Here is a 14,935-nt window from a genome sequence, read left to right on the forward strand (position 1 = left end):
CCCATTAATTTGCTGAAGTCTTGTGGTGCAAGTTGCAAGATGGAAGATAAAAGAAATTCTGGCCTCAGAAAATATTTTCCTCAAACAAGGTGGAAATATTAATTGAAATAATTAAGGTTGGAACGTGTTAGTTTTGTAATGTGTTCATCCACTGGTGGCACGTCTGGTGAGTTTATTTCATTGTAGGATTCAGAAATGCTTTACCCATTAGAAGAAAAACACAAAATATCTGAGCCAGGCTATTTTAGAATCAGGCATTTGTGTTACCTTCCTTTTAACAGCTGTTCAGCCTTTCTGCTGATGTGCAGGACTCATCCCTCTGCTTTTCAGCCCTCAGTTTAGATTGTCATTTAAAATTATGAGCAGCTTTTCAAATGTCAGGAGTCCTTACATGTATCTGAAGTGTATCTGAGTGAGGTAAGAATGTGTCTCTTGTGGTGCTGCAACAAGAGATGCCCTGCTCATCCCTGCAGCACAAGAGATGGAAGATGCAAAGCCAAGATGAGCTGTTCACAGCTTTCTGCCAAGGGCAGTGGTGTGGTGTGTATTTATTGGCTCCATTATCACCCAAGTAGTTCTTGTTGCCAGAGTCACTTCAGTAAGGCCTTTTCCTTTTTCACATCCCATGTCACACCAAAATTAGCAAGGTACACTCTGTATTTTGTGTGTGTTTGCACTGGAAACGTAAATTATGTTTCAAAGAATTATGATCAAACATTAGTTCACTTCATGACTATTAACACAAGATTATTTTTTAGAATAAGCTCATTTTTTGTGTGGTTGTTAGAATAGAAAATATATCAATCTTGTTAGCATAGTATTTATGAAGTGTTCCTTTTTTTTTTAGACACCCTTTCACCAGCATCCAGTCCTTCATCCATTAATTTTGCCACAGCTCCAGGTGGCATAGATGAATCATCCAGTGGAGCACTAAACATTGAATGTAGAATTTGTGGGGATAAAGCCTCAGGCTACCATTATGGAGTACATGCTTGTGAAGGTTGTAAGGTACAGTCATCATTTTCTTCTTAAGAACCTAAATCATGTTACTTTATTTATGGGGTAATGTGAAGATAAACATTTGCTATATAAATGTTTCTTTACTATAGCTCTAGCCATTACAATTCCTATCTGGGATCTTTTTTCTGAAGTAAGTCATGCAGATACCATAACTCAGACCTTCATCAAGCAGGAGCAATTCACAGTGATAATTTTAATACTGCTTTTCTGTGTTTAGTTAGTGAAATACTAAAACAAAACACTAAACTGTGACCAAAAAAAAAATAAATCTAAACCTTCTTGCTCCACTACCATTTTGTGTGGGAGTATGGCTAGGAGGAGTATAACACATTCCTGTTATAAAACCAACAAATCCTGAATTTCTCACCTCCACCACATGCTGCCTGAATCCCTTAGTCTTGTACCTCTTGTAGTTTTGGGTCCAGGGCATGTCTCTAGCACAAATTACTCTTACCATTAATGCATAATTCTTGAGATTATATAACCCATGAACAATAAGATTCTATTATTTTTCCTTTAATGTTGTATATTTCCATCTCTTTTCTATATTAGAAGGTAAGAGGAGAGAAATAACAGTCTTTGTGTACAGCTTTCTTTCATGCATCATGTCAGCATGATCATTTGAATGTAAATCTTATGGAATAATGCAGAATTTCTATTAGAGATGTAACCAGTTCCTAGCCAGGTGTGTCCCACAGCCTAAATGACATGTTGCTCTGTGATGTGACACAAAATGTTGAGATGGCTCTGGATTTGCTGTGCCTGTGTGTGAGCAACCTTGCATTGCAGACTGGAGACATCCTGGAAAGAGCAGTGGAGATAGAGGCTGTTCTACAATAAATGGTAAAAGAAAAAAAATCACCTGTATGATTAAAGCTTAGTAGTCACCATTCATTAACATTGTTTTTTCAAACTTTTTATAGGGCTTTTTTAGAAGAACAATTCGTTTAAAACTCATCTATGATAAATGCGATCGCAACTGCAAAATTCAGAAAAAAAATCGTAACAAGTGCCAATACTGTCGTTTTCAAAAGTGCCTTTCAGTTGGAATGTCACATAATGGTAGGTAAGAGTGCCCTTCATTTGTTTGCTCCTACCCAGAGTCTGCTGCTGGAGGCAGGCACTTGGATAGCATTTTTACTCACACACATGAATTGAACCTCAGGTTTTTTACAGGATAGGTCGCTGTGGGGGTGCCAGTTTCATGTGGTTGATACAGAGCTGCCAAATGTGTTGTTATGAGCTTTACACAGTTGTGCTACATCTCACTTTGTCCATATGAATGTTCATTTATTTGCTTTCCTCACCCCAGAACTTTGGCACCAGTACTCCCATTGAAACAAATTTCAATCCTGGAAGAATTCTGATTGAGGGTTTTGTAGAAGAGTAGGAGGAGAACAACTGCTTTTATTGTAAGAGGGAGTGATGTAGGATAGAAATCTGTAGGAAAGCAGCCTTCATTATTTTTCAGGTTACAGTGCAACAGCTCTTGGGCAGATGGTTCAGAAAGTGGGGAGGGAGGGCAAAGGTCTATGCTGACTGTGCAACAGGAATCTGCTAGGTTGTTTGTTAAACAGAATGGTTTAAAATTCAGAGCGTTTAGATATCCAGTTTAAAAGTTATGTTGTTGATTGTGCTAGTGATTTAAGATAAGGGTGGCAAGCTTGTGGCTTACAGACCAATTTCAGCCCACAAGGCAGTTCTCTGTGCAGGACAGAGCTTGCTGAGCAGCACCAGTGAAGAGGGAGAGGCCAAGCCATGACAAAGCACATCTCACCAGGCCAGATGACAGTGGTTTTCCCTGCTTGGCTCTGATATTGTCCAGGCTGAACCTGGGGCCAGGTGCAATGTGAAAGGAGGTAAAAATACTGGGATAGGTGAAAAGCTGTGGATTAGGAGACAAATTTCCTAAGGAAGCTATGCAGTTGGGATGGGAACATGACCGAGGAAGCTGCTTGTGACATTGTAGTCTGGAGTCCCAGCAGGAGGCATTGGGAGCATTTACCTTCTTATTCTGCAGGAGCCTGGCTTTCTTGCAGTGAGCTTTGACTGAGATTGAGGTGCATTGGGAGAGGGTTGGTAGTCTCTGCGAGACTGGGGATAACCATCCTCAAAAAGTGTGCTGGACAACAAAGTGACATCTCAGGTTGGGAGCTGAGCAGGGAGCAGTGCTGGTTGGCAGGAGCTGACATCCATGTGAAGCTGTTTCATCCTACTAAAAACTCTGTGGCCACCTGGGCTCCAGTGGAAGGGAATAGCCACAGTTTTATTGCAGCAAACATGTGGGAAAGGGAATGACTGCTGACACACTGGCAATACTTCTCAGGAAAAGCACTACTGAATTTACACCCATGTGTAAGGTCTTAAAACTCTAAGTTTTAGTTTAGAGCAGGTATTCTTCCACTTTTTCAACAGGTTAGTGTGACCACCCACCCTTAAGGGGAAGGAAGCACCTAAGCCACATTCCAAACAGGCTTTCCTTGTTGGGCTTCCATTGAATCCACAGCTGTATTTCAGATCATGCCTAGAGTCACCTCCTTATGTCATGAGAGGATCCCCTGGGCACATTGAAGGGCTGATGGTGTTCATGCCTTGAATTGCTCAGCGTAAGCAGTGAGGTCCTGTCCTCACTGAAATGCTGAAATGCAGTACAAGCAACTCCCTGTATGAGCCATCCCAAACCCTTGCACACCTCCCAAGGGTAAAATGGGGCTGCTTTAGCTTGAAACTGAAACTGAAGAAGTACCCATGAATGGCAAGACCACTTGCCCAAAAACCAGGAGACCTCCATACCCAGAGGTGTTTCAGCCTTGCATCTTCTCAGAAGGATATCCCAATGACTGGATTGGATATTCAGACTGTTCTCCTCTCCAGTCCTGCAGGGCTAGTCTGTTGGGAAAGCAGTATGGAGTGTGGAGTCTTTGGGGTTCCCACTGGCAGTACAGATGTGTTGAGTGAAGAACTGGATGCCCCTGCAGGTTCTGAGCCAGCAGTGGGATTCAGGCTCCATTGCAGCTCTCCAGCTCGTGTGTGTGCTTTCTGCCAAGCTCCTGTCACGAGTTTATTTAGTGTTTTAAGAGCTCCCAAGGTGGACTTTGAGTTTCACACTGGGAGCTGTAAGGAGAAAAACAAAATACAAGTATATTTAGGTAATGCAGAAGGGAAAAGGAATGTGTTCTAGCCCACTGCAGATAGCACTTTGTGTTCTGAAACACCTGATTTCCTTCACTTAGCATATTAGTCACTGACTGTGTTGGGAAGGGGGCAATGTCTTCACCTCTACCTCAGTTTTTCCAGAGAGAAAAATCTTACTGCTCTGATCAGCAATGGTAAAAGGCTTAAGTTCTTGTATGATTTGTGCTTGTTTTACAATTCTGTCTTCCCATCAGCAATACGTTTTGGACGAATGCCGAGGTCTGAGAAGGCCAAGCTCAAAGCAGAAATTCTGACAGGTGAAAATTATGTAGAAGATTCAGAAATGGCAGATCTCAAATCACTTGCCAAAAGAATTCATGATGCCTACCTGAAAAACTTCAATATGAACAAGGTTAAAGCCAGAATCATCCTTGCAGGGAAAACCAATAACAATCCAGTAAGTACTTTTTCTGTTACTTTAAAATAAAACTGACAGGTATGTAAGGTGATTGTAGTAATTTGGTAGACGCTTTAGCAAATCTTTTAGAAAATAAATATCATGGTAATACAAACATGAAATAGTCAAAGCAAATATCTGTAGTAAATATGGTTGCTTTTAACCACTATCAGAATAATAAGATGCTTTAGGAAAATCACGTCATTACCTTGTAAATGGAAACTCATAACCCTAAATTATTGCTCTTAATAAAAAATGAAGTGATATCTGAATGTGAATACCTCTTGATATGGGGAGAACAGTTCAAAATTATTTTCCTATTATGACAATGAAAAAAATGTAATTTTTTGCCACAAATGCCAGGATAAGTACTATTAGCTTGTAGGGTGTACAGGTGCTCTGCATGACTTTTCCTTTAATCAGAACAATATTTATAGCAGGAGGGGAAAGAAAACTTGAGTTTGTAATTTTTTCTTCACAGTGCTGGCCATTTCCTCACCCAGCCCTCCTGGTCTTTTCTGTAGGGTTCCTTTGAAAGGCAGAAGCAAGCAAGGTTGTGAAGACACATTTGCTGTAGAAGTTATTTTTCTTTCAGGGTAATTTAGCCAAGGTCTACCTAATTGGATCAACTGCTTTTTTTTAGTAGCATATAGGCGAGTATAATTGATGTAAGGACTTGCTTGTTTCACTTTATGCATATTTATTTAAGCTCTGCTGTGATCTATGTTACTTTTATGTAAAAGATAATTATATTATCAGCAACTTCAGTTTCAGTAAAAATATGCAGGGAAGAAACTTTACATATGCCATAATGAAAACCATGTAAGTGTGGGGATCAGTGTTATCAAAATGGTAAGCAAGCTGTCTTCTGCATTATGGAATTTGGCATGTAATAGTCTAGTCTAGTCTAGCCTACAGCTTTCTGCATTAGCAGAGAGACACGTGAATTATCCCAGCCTTTCTCATTGCACTGAGAGGTGTGCAAAATGCAAACAGACTGCTATCAATTTTTTCCATATGCAGGGAAGAGCAAAGGGGTTTTAGACTATTGCATACTCTCTTAAGAAAAAAAAAAATTTCTTTTTCTTTTGATTTTTCAGCAGAAAAGCAAATGTTAAAATAAGGTGGTTTTTTTATTGTAATTAGCAGCCCACCTGTTTCAGAACTGTGTATTAACAGCTAATTTCAGTGAATCCTAATTTTTGGCACCACTACAATTAATTTCAGAATGAATGAGCATTTTTCATGATGACAAGGTGTCATTTTTTAATTTAGCTCCCAAGTCCTTAGCCATGCCTCTTTTCTGCATCCTGAAATGATGTTAAATTTTTTTAAAAAGTAGATAGCATAGAGATAGTATACATCTTTTAAAGGTTTAGAGATGTGTTGTGTTTCTTGCTTTGCCACTTTCCACTCATATCCACCTTCCCATGGAAAGTTCTGCTCTGTGTAACGGTGCTGGAGTGAGATGGAATGTCCAGTAAAATAAACATTTTAAAATGGAAAACCATAGGAACATGAGCTGTTGGACAGTTTTCTGAAGGAAACAAGTGAATCCTATGAGTTTCTGACAGGACTCATGTGTTCCCCATGCTGTTTAATCTGAGCTGAGCAAAGCAGCACAAGGAAGGTGCTTGGTGTGTATGGAACTGAGGTTGCTGTTCAAGGTCAGTTGCTGTGAGTTTGCTAGGCTGGGAAGCAACTGGGGTTTGTTGTTTTTCTTTAGTGGATTGTATTTCATTTTGGTTGTTGCCCTGCAGATATATATCAAAATATTTTTGAGTTCTGATTGTTCCTAAGAAAGTCTGAATGCTGCTTTTGATAATGATGTTTTAAGAGAGTGGCTCATCTGTTTGTAAAGCATGTACCTTTCAAAACAAATGGGATTATGGGATTTTGTGCTTTGCATTCTAGTAGGATTCTCTGTTTGGAGATGACTCAGCACCAACTGCAGCTAGAAAGTTGGGACAATTGGGACATTGTCTATGAGAATCTGATAATAAAACACAAGAGAAGTGCGGGGTTCACATTCTTAAGCAAATATGCTGCCCTGTATTGAAATTACTGCCTGTAATTTCCCCCTAGGGTGCTTCAGGAAAGCATCAAGATGTGCATCAAGTGTAGTTAGTTTAGGAATCAATAGGAGCTTAGGCAGAATAACCTGGACTTCTGGAGAAGGTAATCCAAGTCTTTTGTGAACCCTCTGGGACTGGCTCTGAGATGGATTTGTGCATCCCAAGCACAGGAGTGCTGGAGCTTCACTGGAACTATTAGATAAAACTAAATTAAAGATATGCCATACATCTTTACATCTGACTATTTGCATTGCTATTTGCAGAGCAGACTTGTTAGGTATTGCAGTTTGTCATACACTGCATTGATGACAAAGTGACAGTTGAGGACTGAATAGCATGGAAGTGAAAATTTAGCAAAATTCTTATTTTTTTAGGAAGAACCCGATTAATAACCATTATTTAGTGACTGAACTAGTGGGTTTTTTCCTCTGTAGCCATTTGTTATCCATGATATGGATACCTTATGTATGGCAGAGAAGACCCTGGTGGCAAAGCTGGTGGCCAATGGGATTCAGAACAAGGAAGCTGAGGTTCGGATCTTCCACTGCTGCCAGTGCACGTCTGTGGAGACTGTCACCGAGCTCACGGAATTTGCCAAATCCATCCCTGGCTTCTCCAGCCTGGACCTGAATGATCAGGTGACACTGCTGAAGTATGGGGTGTATGAAGCCATATTTGCCATGCTGGCCTCTGTGATGAACAAGGACGGGATGCTGGTGGCTTATGGGAATGGATTTATAACCCGGGAGTTCCTGAAAAGCCTGAGAAAGCCATTCTGTGATATAATGGAGCCAAAATTTGATTTTGCAATGAAATTCAATGCACTGGATTTGGATGATAGCGATATTTCCCTTTTTGTTGCTGCCATTATTTGCTGTGGAGGTAAGCATGACCCATTTGTTCTCTAAGGTAGTAAATTTTAATACTTCCCTCTCGTGAATTAAAAATTTTAATGGAAAAGCTTCTATCCTCTGGAAGATTCAGTTCTACCACTAACTACACTTTGAGGAATCATTATAAAATTATGACATGTATTCTTTTGCTTGTTTTGAGAACAGATCGTCCTGGTCTTGTAAATGTAGGACACATTGAAAAAATGCAGGAGAGCATTGTGCATGTACTGAAACTTCACTTGCAAAACAACCATCCTGATGACACCTTCCTCTTCCCAAAACTTCTCCAAAAAATGGCTGACCTCCGACAGCTGGTCACAGAGCATGCTCAGCTTGTTCAGATAATCAAGAAGACTGAATCTGATGCACATTTACACCCTTTACTACAGGAAATCTACAGGGATATGTATTAAGGACTTCTAGTATTTTTTTCCACAATATTTAAAGACAGAGAAATACAGATGGGAGCAAAACTACTTGTACAGTTATGGGCTGTTCACTCAGCCCAGAGCAGGAAAAATCTAAAACTGGGGAACTGGAGTGTTACACTTCTTTTGGTTTGGGATCTTTTGTCTTCTTTTGAAAAAGTGCTGCAGAAAAATATTGGTCAGAGTGCTCAATGAAGTGTCTTACAATGGTTCTTTTATTTGGAAATTTGAGGATTGGTAAGGAATACATATTTGTATAATAAATCAGAATGTTAAGTAACAGAAATGAACAAAATTGTATTTCCTCTTGGCTTAGTCATTTTAGTATTAATGTAACAAATTCAGCACCTTCCTTCCAGGTATCTGCACAATCAGAAAGACAATGCACTTTTGCCTAATGGTAACTACTGAGAACCAGCTAACACTTTTTCTTAAAGCATTCAGTCTAGGTGTAGCAAATGGCTGGATATTACTGTCCATACACTTCTAAAAAATTGGAAAGATCATTCATCCATTGTTGCTTTAATTCCATGAAATGATGTACAGCTTCATCTACTGTTATGTGGGCATACTTAGGGTGAGCAGGTTTAAAAGACAGTTGTCTTATGAAATTAAACAAAATCCAAAGAGTCATCTAAAAGACAGCAGAGATGCTCCAACAGGTGTGTCTTGAAGAGTAAACAAGATAAACTGATGGGACCTTTTTGTTTCAAAAGTCTGTTAAGGAAATGTGCAAATATCACTGATGATAAAGAGATTATATACCCTGTATTTTTGTACAACTTGTAATAGCTCAGGACGCAGTTTTGACATAAAAATGCTATTTTGAATTAGCAAGAGTTTTGGAGAGACTGAAAAATCTGATCCTACCCTAGGAAAAAAAAGAATTTTAACTTTCCATCAAGGATACTGCACTCTACTGCAGTGATAATGACTCCAAAGGAATGATTGGATAGGAAAGGCATTGGCTTCCTCTAAGTGTCTTGGCAGTATAATTGTTTGGAGCTGTTTGCTTTTCTGATGAATGCACTGCTTCATTTTTTACCCTCTTGGATATATTTCTATTCCTTCTTTGGCCTCATGGATAGAAGTATTTGGTACTTGTTTTCACCAGATTTTGTCCTTGTGGATAAGGTGACAGTAAGACCAAGAGCAGTGTTTGTAGGTGTCAGACTGTGTCATAGAGTGGAAAGCACAGCTGAGAGTAAGTTTATTGTGTTCCTAGGAGTAAACTGATTTTTTTTTTTTGCTGTACTCCTGCTGCAAAAGCAGCCACAATGAAATGGCTTCCTGACTTTGCCACCTCATGGGCTCTTTTCTCAGAGAGCTGCCCAGAAGTGCCAGCTGCATGCCAGGCACTCTGCCGTTTCTCTTTCATTTCCTTGATACAGTAACCTCACATTATCACCACATAATTTCACTTTCTGTTTCACAACAACGAGGTTTCAGGAGCAGTGCCAGCATTTTCACTACAGTAAAGCTTTCAGTGGCACAGGAGGACACTTTGTATTTGTTTTATTGTAGCACGTTTGAAGGCACCAGAATCTTCACTGCAAGCATTGAGTGATGGAGTGAGAACATCATCTTGTCATTCCTATTTCAGTGGCAATGCTTCTTTCTGTCCAGGCACACAGGCACAGCTGAACACTGGAAAAATTACAGGTTTAAAGGCAACTTTTTGGGGTTTATCTGTGGCAGAAGTTATAGATAATTACAGATATATTTAGTGTGATATATTGAAGCACAGGCCTCAAATTTGGTGAGCATCTAGGGCAGGATAGAAATAGTAACTGCATGTGCACAAAACTTCCTCCCTTTCCCTGTTGCCAGCAGGAAGAACACTCAAACACTCAGAGAGGAATGTTGGTCTTGCCAGGAACCCTCAGATGAGAAATGGGCTGCCTTTTGTGTCCCAGAGCAGCACACAGTGTGCCCTCAGAAACAGAGGATTTTAGGAATGCTGCTGCTTTATTCTTCCAGCCAACCCTGTTTCACTGGGGAGCTGTGGGGTTTGGGCCATGGAAATAATTGATCTGAGATATTGCTGATGCAAGAAGCTGTCAAAATATCAGCCATTCTGGGATGCTGTTCTCAAACTGTAGGAGCCAACTGCTAGTTTATCCTCTAAAAAAAAGGATAACTTGAAATATTTTCCCCCCAAAGGTCAGATTTTTTGCCAAGGGCAAATTTCAAAGTTGTATCCCATAGTCTAAGTGTACTGTAGGTTCTCAGGAAAAATCAGACACAGTCAGTGTGCATAACTATTTTTCCAGCTCTTGTTCTCAAAAGTGGCTAAAACACTTTAGTAACACTTTAAACCATGGAAAATTAATAATAAATACTTAAATTCTCAGCAAAGCTATAAAGAATGGCAAATAGAGTAACTCAGTGAAAGACATAATATTTAGCTGTTTGAGCAACTGCTTGTGATAAGGTCCTGTTATTAGTATGAGAATAATGAATAATTTTTTTGTTATTTGAAAACTAGCAAGAAATTTTTGACTACTTCCTTGGACATTAAAGGTTTGATTTCCGTTTTAAATTAAATTTCAGACCCTGAATGAAAAAAAAAAAAAAAGAAAAGAAAAAGAACACATCTCTGAATTACAGAAATATGAACAAGATGTTAACACAGCCTAAAATTCTGGATGGATTCCACTGCCCACACTGCTGTCCCGTGCACATTCCCACAGTCACTTCAAAGAGTGGCACAGGGCACACAATTCCCTTCCCAAGAATGAATGGGCAAAAGAATTTCTCATTTCTACATTATGCTTTTAAGGAATTACATTTGCTCCTTCAGGAGATGACTACAGCAGGTTTTGGCCAAGGAGGTTTTAAAGTTACTCAGTTTATGTCCATTTTTTTTTAAATTTGGAATGCAAACTAGTCTCAGATGTATTTCTGACCAATTACTTCAGCAGCTCCTCTATGTGCAGATAAACTAATAGTTTTAAATACCCCACCTATGGAGGAAAGCAAATTGATCAGATTTTAGGATTAAAATGGATTAAAGGTTTGCTGGCTCATCAGATACAGTTTGGATCTGATTCTTGCCAACAGAACTCATTTTACTGTCATAGCATGGAAGAACTGTGGTTAGCAACCAGACCCCACAAACAGCTCAAGGCAAGAGACAGCAGATGGATAGAGAAATATCCTGGGAAACAATGGTATGGCTTAAGTTTTCAGCAAACCTACAGATTACTCATTTTTGAGCATTGTTTGGAGGGAAAATATTTATTTATTTATTTACTCTGGTGCCCTAGGTACTTTTTGGCAAAGGGCAAGGGGGGAAGGAAAGGAAGGTTTTGTGCCAAGTGTTAGGGAAATCTGAGGTTCATTCTTGTCTCCTCCTTAAATATTTCCTTTAAAGCTGCTGTTTAAAAAAAATGAGTTACTTTGTACCTTTCAAAATTTCCGATCCCACTTTTGCTTTAAACACAAACTGTCACCTGATAGGAAAGTTTCCATTTACAGAAACGACACCTTGCATTGCATTTAAAGAAAGCCCATTTTGTGTTAGCTGCCATTTCCATGTGCCTTTGTGCTCTGCTTCCAGCAGCTGCTGCAGAGCCGAAGGGCTGCCAGGCAGCAGAGTTTTGCATTATTCCTGCCCCGTGCAGATCTCGGAAATACCAGCAGTTGCACTAAGCCTGTTCTCATGAGAGAGCTGGCACAGGGCTGCACATCAAAGAGCTTATAATAAGCATCCAAACATTTGTTTGTTTATCCAAACTGCTGAAACCTGGGGAGATTTATTCATCACGAGAGCTGGGTCACATACGACTGAGTTTGAATTTCCTCATTGCTGACGGAAAGCCTGGACAAAGTTGGGCCCCATGTGAGGCAGAGCAGCTGGGGGATATCCTGCTGTGGCTGCAAGGAACAGTTTCAGTCTCTCCTAAAAAGCTCCCTGTGGCTTCACTGAAAATCTGCAACTGCATTTGACAAATGCATTTGCAGCTGTCATGGTACTGCTTCAGCATAAGGTCTGCACATAATGGTCCCTCTCAGAAAGCCCTCGTCCTTTAGGAAGTGTTGGAATGTAAGGTGCAGCGTGGTATCTGTGCTTGCTTCTGGCCCAAGTGCTTTCCTGATAATCAGTTGCATATAATTTTTGTATTTAGGTTTAATCAGCTTTATTTTCCTTCTTTTACTGGAGATTTAAATAATATGTGGGTTTGATCTAAGATTATTGATATTGTTATGTGTTGTGGGATTTTTTTAATTTAATGTAATACCATTTCTTCATGTTTCAATTTATAAAATACAAGAATATAAATGCAAGGTATAAACTTTCACTAAATTAATTACAGAGGTGCTTAAAGAAAAATGTGTAAATTATTTAATTTAAATATTTGTTACATAGTTTATCTTGTGAACCCTTTGTACAGTGAGGAAGTATTTCCTTTTATGGGCTAAGGATGAGGGGGCTGATGTCAAAGACAATTTGTTATTTATTCCTGTCTGGTCTTTATTGCTGTATCATTTTTGAAGAACTATCACAAATTCTTCAGAGTTATCAGTGTTTGGTGTTGACCATTGTAACAAAACTTTAAAATATATTTTCACATAGAACACAGACTTTCTTTTATTTAATTTTAATAAAAGCAAGTCTAGCTGAGGAATAGCTGCAATCCCAAAATTGAGTTTTTAACTCAAGTTCACCAATAGGAATAATCATGTGTAGAACTGAGTTCATCTTTGTTTTGCAGCATGGTAGCTCATTTTCCTTTGAAAAGAGCTAAAAAGAAGCTGCATTTGGTTTGTTCACTGGTGCTGGTGTTTTCTGTGGAGCTGACTTGTGGCTCACTGGGAATAACAACGTGTACTCAGGATTATTCCCTGCCATCTGCCCTGAGGGCAACCTGCTGCATTTATAGATGTATTTCAAACATGATTTGGCAGCACAAAACAAAGCGTTGAAATGGCATTATTGGCTTCCCTGCAGGAGGGATTTGAAATAGAATTCAGAGTCTGCTCGTAGGGATTCTGTGTCTGGTGCATGTAGGTGTGACAGTCTGTGCCTACAGCATCCTTCTAAGGAAATCTGATATAGGAAATAAGGTACCTTTCAAAGGTATCTCCCTTAAATTTTGCTGTGTGAATCACCAAACACAGTAGGTACCACAAGCACTATCTATTACAAATGTTCTAGCTATCATTTGTACTTACTTGCTTTTTATTTGTAACATGTAACACTTTATTTCCTCAAATTGCTGCAACTTGGCATTTTCACTTCATCAGTGTCACCACACAGGTATGTTGTCCCCTGAGGTGTTTGTGTCATGTTTGCAAAAGCTCTGCTGGACTTGCCTGTGCTGACCTGCAGCCACTTCCTTTACCCTGTCACCTCATGTGACACAAACCCACTGTGGAACTGAGCCCACCCTAAGGAAGGCTGTTTCCTCCTTTCTTTTTCCTATTGTGCTCACAGGTTTTTTTAAATCTTTTTTCTGCTTCTGAAGCTGGGCTGTGTTTTTTTCTTGAGCTCCTTTATTGCCTCAGTCTCGCCAGATTCCATTGCTGCGGATGTTTCGAAACAGAATTCCTGCTGCAAGGACCTCAATTGCAGATGAGCTGCTGCTGCCAGGGGATAGGCAGCGTGCACAAGAGACTGATCTGATTCCAGGCTGGACCTTAAATAAGGACTGCAAGATCAAGCATGAGGTACTTGAAGCAGTAGTAATATTTTGGTGTATTTTCTCACGTTGGGTATGCAGGTGGTCCCTGTTGTGGTAAAGACACCAGCCTTGTGTTCAATGCCAGGAGTTTCATGGCATTCTTTCCACTAGAAGGAAGAAAGCTTGGCAGGATGGGGAAGTGCTGAGCCGCTGCAATCCCGGTGGCACAGCAGTCCTGTGTTGTACTCTGGGTGTGTAGGAGTGCAGTGTCAGCCGGCAGCCTGTGTGGGACGTGCTGCAGAGCTGGGAGCAGGTCACCACCCTCCTGCAGGTGACTCACGGCCACCCCTGCTCACCTGCAGCGCTCCCATGGCTCATCCCCACACACCCAGCAGCTCTCTCCATGGAATCACAGTGCCTTGGCCTTGTGCAGAGCAGAAACCTGCATGGTTCAGTTACTGCTTTAGTAGTAACGAACCTAACCAACGTTTCAGTGCTATCAGTGTGCTCCAGAAACCTCAGAGTGGTTTGACAAAGTCTGGCTTAGCAGATTCTCGGGAGACCTGCCTCCTGAGCAGCTCCTGCTGTTCCACAGCTCCTAAAAGAGTTGCTCAGAATTTTCTCTAGGAATGCAGCCTCACAGGTTAAGTGCCCCGGGATGTTGAAACCCTTCCTCGCCTTTTAAATGGTCTGTTATCTGTGTCTCTTAGGACACAAAAGAAGCACAGTGTCGTTAATGTTGCCATGCCCTAATCAATAGAGCCAACAAGTGTTTCATTAAATCAAGATATCAATTTTAAAGAGAAAACAAAATAGCTTATTGTTTCCAGTCAGCTGTTTTGAGGACATTGGACTTCAGTAAATACAGAATGTAGAAGGAGCACATTTCTTGCAAGGAATAGTCAAACCTAATTCTCATGGAATGCTTGTTTCCCAGTAAAAACCACTAATTCAGGCCAAGTTCCCAAGTTTCTCTCTGTTAGAACAATGCAAATGACACTTCCAAGGATGAATGGATGCCCTGGTCTCGCAGGGATTTTTAGGAAGGACAACATATCTTGCACTTGTGAATGTTAAAGTCACATCTAGCTACACACGATGATGCATTCTCAAACGTTACCAGCCTACTGATCTAGGATGAAAAAACTTGAACTAAACATTTTTTTTTCTTTTTTTACATTCTGATTTTTTTCTGCCTTCTTTAAAAACAAGAGGTTGAATTCACAGTGTTTGTATAGAGACTGTAGGAACCTATGTGCTTTAATCCTTTCAGACTGAATGTAAACCAACTTAATTTGAA

The 14,935-nt window shown here is 40.1% G+C and overlaps 1 protein-coding gene across 6 annotated transcripts in view; it reads left to right on the forward strand.

The window, feature by feature from the left end:
* Window positions 1–14,935, forward strand: part of PPARA (peroxisome proliferator activated receptor alpha) — a 32,524-nt gene extending 17,589 nt beyond the window's left edge. For all 6 annotated transcript variants that reach the window (XM_064736799.1, XM_064736812.1, XM_064736805.1 and 3 more), the window contains 5 exons: window positions 848–1,008; window positions 1,944–2,082; window positions 4,410–4,612; window positions 7,122–7,569; window positions 7,746–14,935. In XM_064736799.1, coding sequence (XP_064592869.1) covers window positions 848–1,008; window positions 1,944–2,082; window positions 4,410–4,612; window positions 7,122–7,569; window positions 7,746–7,993 — 1,199 coding nt within the window. In that variant the 3' untranslated portion in view covers window positions 7,994–14,935. The remainder of the gene's footprint in view (window positions 1–847; window positions 1,009–1,943; window positions 2,083–4,409; window positions 4,613–7,121; window positions 7,570–7,745) is intronic.

The sequence above is a fragment of the Zonotrichia leucophrys genome, chromosome 1A (assembly GCF_028769735.1).
Source record: "Zonotrichia leucophrys gambelii isolate GWCS_2022_RI chromosome 1A, RI_Zleu_2.0, whole genome shotgun sequence".
NCBI classification, from domain to species: Eukaryota; Metazoa; Chordata; class Aves; order Passeriformes; family Passerellidae; genus Zonotrichia; species Zonotrichia leucophrys.